The sequence below is a fragment of the Porites lutea genome, chromosome 6, assembly GCF_958299795.1.
Source record: "Porites lutea chromosome 6, jaPorLute2.1, whole genome shotgun sequence".
Classification (NCBI taxonomy): domain Eukaryota; kingdom Metazoa; phylum Cnidaria; class Anthozoa; order Scleractinia; family Poritidae; genus Porites; species Porites lutea.
In genome coordinates this window covers 7,587,741-7,592,918 of record NC_133206.1, presented here as the reverse complement: position 1 = coordinate 7,592,918, position 5,178 = coordinate 7,587,741, and the positions used below count along the sequence as shown (strand labels likewise).

The 5,178-nt window shown below is 40.0% G+C and overlaps 1 protein-coding gene across 1 annotated transcript; it reads left to right on the top strand.

Annotated features, from left to right (window-relative positions):
* Positions 1-662: 662 nt before the first annotated feature.
* LOC140941832 (uncharacterized protein KIAA1958-like) lies at positions 663-1,889 on the top strand. Its single transcript, XM_073390840.1, has 2 exons — positions 663-796; positions 1,316-1,889. Exons 1-2 carry the CDS (start codon positions 663-665, stop codon positions 1,887-1,889), a joined length of 708 nt encoding a protein of 235 aa, XP_073246941.1.
* Positions 1,890-5,178: the final 3,289 nt, after the last annotated feature.

The window sequence follows — 5,178 nt, the reverse complement described above, 5'->3', positions numbered from 1 at the left end:
CCTCCAAACCAGTGGAAGAGATATCCCCTCCATGACTTAGAGCTTCACAGTTCGACTTGAAGGTGTTGTTGACATTCTGGTTCTACTTGCAATATTATCGATAGAGAAACATAGGAAATGCTCAAGGAGATAAAAGTGAGATGCATATCAAGAATTTCTAACAGGAAGTTGTACTCTTGTTGATCCAATGAGCATCTCACTACTGCTGGTGAGTTTAAATCTGAACTTTGTTACAAAGATAAAGGTTGCCATGTGTTTCTTTTTGTCGTAGAAGAGAAAGCGTGGGTAATACGTAACAGTGAGACCTTAGAACAGCTGGCTATGCTTAAAAAAGAGCCCAGAGTGTTATAATGGAGTAGGAAAACTGAAGGTTTTCAAGCAAAACTTCACATTGATGAAATTGACTGTTTAGCCTTCTGTACAGAACCTGAGACCCCACCTTATGGGCTATTAGGGGAAAAAGTCAAATGAAAGCTTGAGGAACTTGTAGAATGTGACATTATTGAACCATGAGTTTAAAGCCTTAGACCTTTTTTATGCTCGGTCGTAGTAATTCCAAAAGTTTCGGGGTATTAGACTGCGTAGATATAAGGAGAGCTAATGAGACTGTAGTAAGGGAACATCATCCCATACTTACGGGAGGGTGGGAGATATGTCCAGAAATGGCACACATTGGCGAAAATTCACCAATGTTGGGCGAATATTCTTATGAAGTAGCAAGGGTTCTCTTTGAGAGTGGCGAATATGGTGAACAAGGCGACCATTCGCCAAGTTTAGCAGAAATTCAAATGAGATGGTATAGGAGCCCTTTCGGAACGTGGCGAAAACGATGAATTTGGCGAAAATTTACCAAAACCGTCGGAACAAGTTAAATAAAATGACCATCAGTTATCTTTTTGGCGGAAATGGCGAAAATAGTAAAAATCGTCGAAGTCTTAGTAGATCTCCAAATGAGATGGCAAAGGGTCCCCTTTGAAAGTGGGGATTTTGACGAAAATCAAGAATTTGGCGAAAATGGTGAATATGATGAAAACTCGTCCAAACTTTAACTACAAGTCTAATATCATGGGTGACAAATTACTCCTTAATTTTGGCGCGAAATTTCAGCGTTAATTTATAATTTCACATGTGAAATTACAAAATTGCCATGGCAACCGTTCCGACGCAGCCAAAATGGCGTCAGGGTTTGAAGATGTTACAGATTCTGATGTTGCGGCATTAAAAGACGCTCCCGAAAACTTGAACACCCGTAAAAGCACAGTTAACTGGTTGAGAGTTTTTGAGAACTGGTGTGATGAAAATGCTCCGACAAAAGCCCTGAGAAGCTTCCTCTTGAACAGCTGGATAAAGTTCTTGAGCGGTTTTATGCCTCTGTCCGTAAACAAGACGAAACCGACTACGACCCTGGCTCCTTAAAAGTAATGCAAGCAGCACTTGACCGCCACCTGAAGGAGAAAGGCTATTCTTTGTCAATTAAAAAGGACAGAGAATTTTTGAGTTCTCGAAAAGTGCTAAAGGGAAAGGCGCGTAAGCTGCGAAACGAAGGTAAAGGAGAATTGCCAGATAAGTCACGAAGCCTAACAAGAGAGGAAGAAGAAGTGCCGTGGGAATGTGGACAGCTTGGAAATTCATCTCCCAGGTCCCTCCTTTACACAATGTGGTGGCTCCTGTCACAGCATCTTGGTTTACGTGACTGCCAAGAACACTACACAATGAATGTGGAGGATTTCACGCTTAATAAAGACGACAACGGCAACGAGTTCATAACATTCGCAGAAGGCCCCACAAAAACACGGCAAGGAGGATTACGACTTCAACCAAGGTCTGTACTACCTAAAATGTTCGCAACTTGCGACTCACGATGCCCTGTCGCACTTTTAAAGAGTTAACTGGCCAAGAAGCCTGAAGATTTAAAGTTATCTGGCCCTTTTTACTTGGCGTGCATTGACAACCCCACCAAAACAGATGTCTGGTAGAAGAAAAGCCGAATGGGTAAAAATGCTATCAGTAGAATCATGGCAACTATGAAAGAAAACTCACCCTTACAGGAGATGTGTCCAGACAAACGATTGTCTAACCACTCGGTCCGGAAAACTGTGGTGAGGAAGCTAAAAGCCAGTGGAGTCCCAAAATCCGAAATAATCACAATAGCTCACAATAACTGGCCATCGACAAGAACGGACCGTAGAAGCATATGACTCCGGAAACGAAGGAGAGCAGCGTCAACTATCTAATATCATTGATGGCAAAGAAATCCAGTTCAACCAGACAACCAGCCGAGTTCCTCTTCAGCCGCTTATTCAGTCAAGTGTAGCGGTTAGCAGTGGCCGTGTATATAACTTCCACAATTGTAATGTGGTGATAAACCAAGGACAGGCTCACCCGTCGTCTTCAATGCCAACTTCTAACACCGAGCCGTAAGCTTAAATAATTTTGTCCACATTGATTTCCAGCTATTCGAGCGACTTAACGGTCTTTTGCGTATATTATATCTTGGCCTGTTTGCTGTCTATTATTAACAGTCTGAAAACATTTTCAAACACTGACACTAACTGGCATTTATAGCTTTAGCGGATCATTAGACCCCGGCGGCGTTTTCTAGTTCATTCATGAATTTTGGCCAATCATGAACAAAGAAGAGAGACGTCAGTCAATTTCACTTTGAAACATTTGATGAAAAACAAAAATGAAAAACAAGAACAGTTTAAAGGGCTTTTCCAAGTTGTCTGTACACTCAGAAAATTAAAACTTTCCGTACGGTACGCTTAGTTAACCTTTAATAAGCTTGGAATCCTTGGACTTTTTCAATACAATAAACAATTTGAAGAAAACCGCTTCTTCTGAACGTAATTTGTCACCCAAAATATTAATAGGTAATCAAATGGTAAACCCGCGAAATTAGGGAATAATCTCACAGTCACATTTCGTGACTGTTTTATGGAGTCTTTTTGCTTAGCCTCGTTTTGAGTAGTACTTTTACTTGTACCTCGTGGTTTTTGAGTGCATTCCTGTAAACACCTGTTGTTCAGTAAGACGTTTTCGTTACTACACCCAGGTTTTAGCCATTTTTACAACATTCACCATTTTCTTCAAAATCACCACTCCCCAAGGGGCCCTTTTATCCATCCCTTTTTAATACTTGTCAAATGGCAATTGTTGCCAGATTGCCTTTTTTCGCCATATGCGCCATTTTAGTCAACTTATTAACAATTATTCTTCGAGCCCAAATGGGCTCTGAATCAATAGCCCATGAGGCCGAAAGTTATAAATAACAATCATACTACATTAAAGCTACCTGTTAATTATACCACTTAAAAAAACACTTAAAATGATAATCACGACGGGTTCTTAAATGACGAATATTAAAAAGTAAAAAAATTCTCTGATCTCTTAGTTCTCATGAACGTATTGAATGGTCGAGAAGAACCAGGTCTAACGTTAAATGGATTAGCACTTGTACAGTGGTGGACACCAAACACGATAATGGGTGGTCACTGGTGTCTGTCATCTCAACCATAAATTTATGGCATATGTGCTCGCGTCTGTTGGAAAGTGTAGTTTCGTTGGCTAGCGACAGTGCTTGACTGTACGAACTGTTAGTATATATGATTTTAAGTGCCCTTTTTTTGCGCGGACTCTATTCTATCTGTCTAACTCTACCTCTAAAGACCTTCACCAAGTCTTGTTCTTGCACGCCAGCTCTCTTTAATAGTCTGAGAACGTAAAGTTTCTTTGATGCCTTAGCTGTAATATAGTCAACATGGCAGTTCCATTTCGAGTTCTCATGAATGATTACTCCAAGTAAATTTTTATGATGAAATTCTTTCTACTATTTTTTTTTAATATACAGGGGTCTCATAATAGTGTTCGGATTTCCCATAAAGTTCACGACCATCTCCTTACATTTATTTGGATTAAGCCTCATACTGTGTTCCACACAATAATTATGTTAGTAAAATCCAACTAGTGGTCTATTATCAATGCTGCGTTCTGATTGGTTGAGCTACTACTAGGCTATATGTTATAGCCCACTAGTAGCGAGAAGCGCCGGCTTTGAAAAGCAGCTGAATCGCGTTTTGCTAGCTAAAGTTGTTTTGTCTCGATATATTTGACCAACTAGTTGGATTTTACTAAACCAGTTATTCCTCTCGCCCTGATGGCCTCTGAGTCAATAGCCCATTAGGGCTCGAGGAATAATTGTTAAATATCTCTCACAGCAAAATCCATCAGGCTATACTCGAGTTACGTGGTATTACTTCAAAATCGGTCGTGACATCAACATCCTTCAATCTTGAGTGCCAATCGCCAAGTAGTCTATTAATCATTATAGCAGACAGTGTAAATCCAAGTTTAGTTCCCTGTGGGACACCACCATGGGTGTGGCTCCATGGAGACAGAGAACTAACGACTCGCAACGCTTGGGTTCGGTTGGTCAGAAAGGCTGTTATCCAGACATACAGAGTCTGATCGACATTCAAGAAACATAACATTTTAAAGGGGGGTGGTATAACGTAAAGTATTTTCAAGACATCCCGCGACTTGTAATTTAAGGCCCATCATAACCAAGATATCTTCCGATTTCATCTTAAAAGTCGTTTATAACTGCATCACGTGACCAGCCACGCCCTTTTTTATCGAGAAATCCTCTAAGTCGAAATTCCCACCAGAAAGAGAGCAAACCGTTTTTCTTTAGTATGTCCAAAAAGTGGCTACTTATAGTCTACTTGTAAAAACAATCGGAATGAGGCGAGTTCAATAAACGTCTTTCTCCTGTCGATAATTTTAGTTAGAGGAGGACTGGCACTAGTCAGTTAACACCAATTTGTATAGGTAATAGCATGATTAGTAGTGATATTTGGCATAAATACCACGAGTGATATTTCAAAATTGTTATACGTAATTTCACGAGCCGTTAGGCAAGTGAAATTTGAGACAATTTTGAAATATCACGAGTGTTATTTATGCCAAATATCACGTACAAATCATGCTATTATTTGTTTATACTACTACCCGCAAGAGGTTTGTAATTTTCACATGTAGGTATTTCAAATTAAGCTGAAATACCACTGCTCTAAGCCAATCAATTTGCAGAAATTTCTCATGTAGTAGTATAACACCTGTAATTCTTCGAACCATTCCGAGCTGATTTCGTGGACACTTTGTAGGGACAATGTTTTG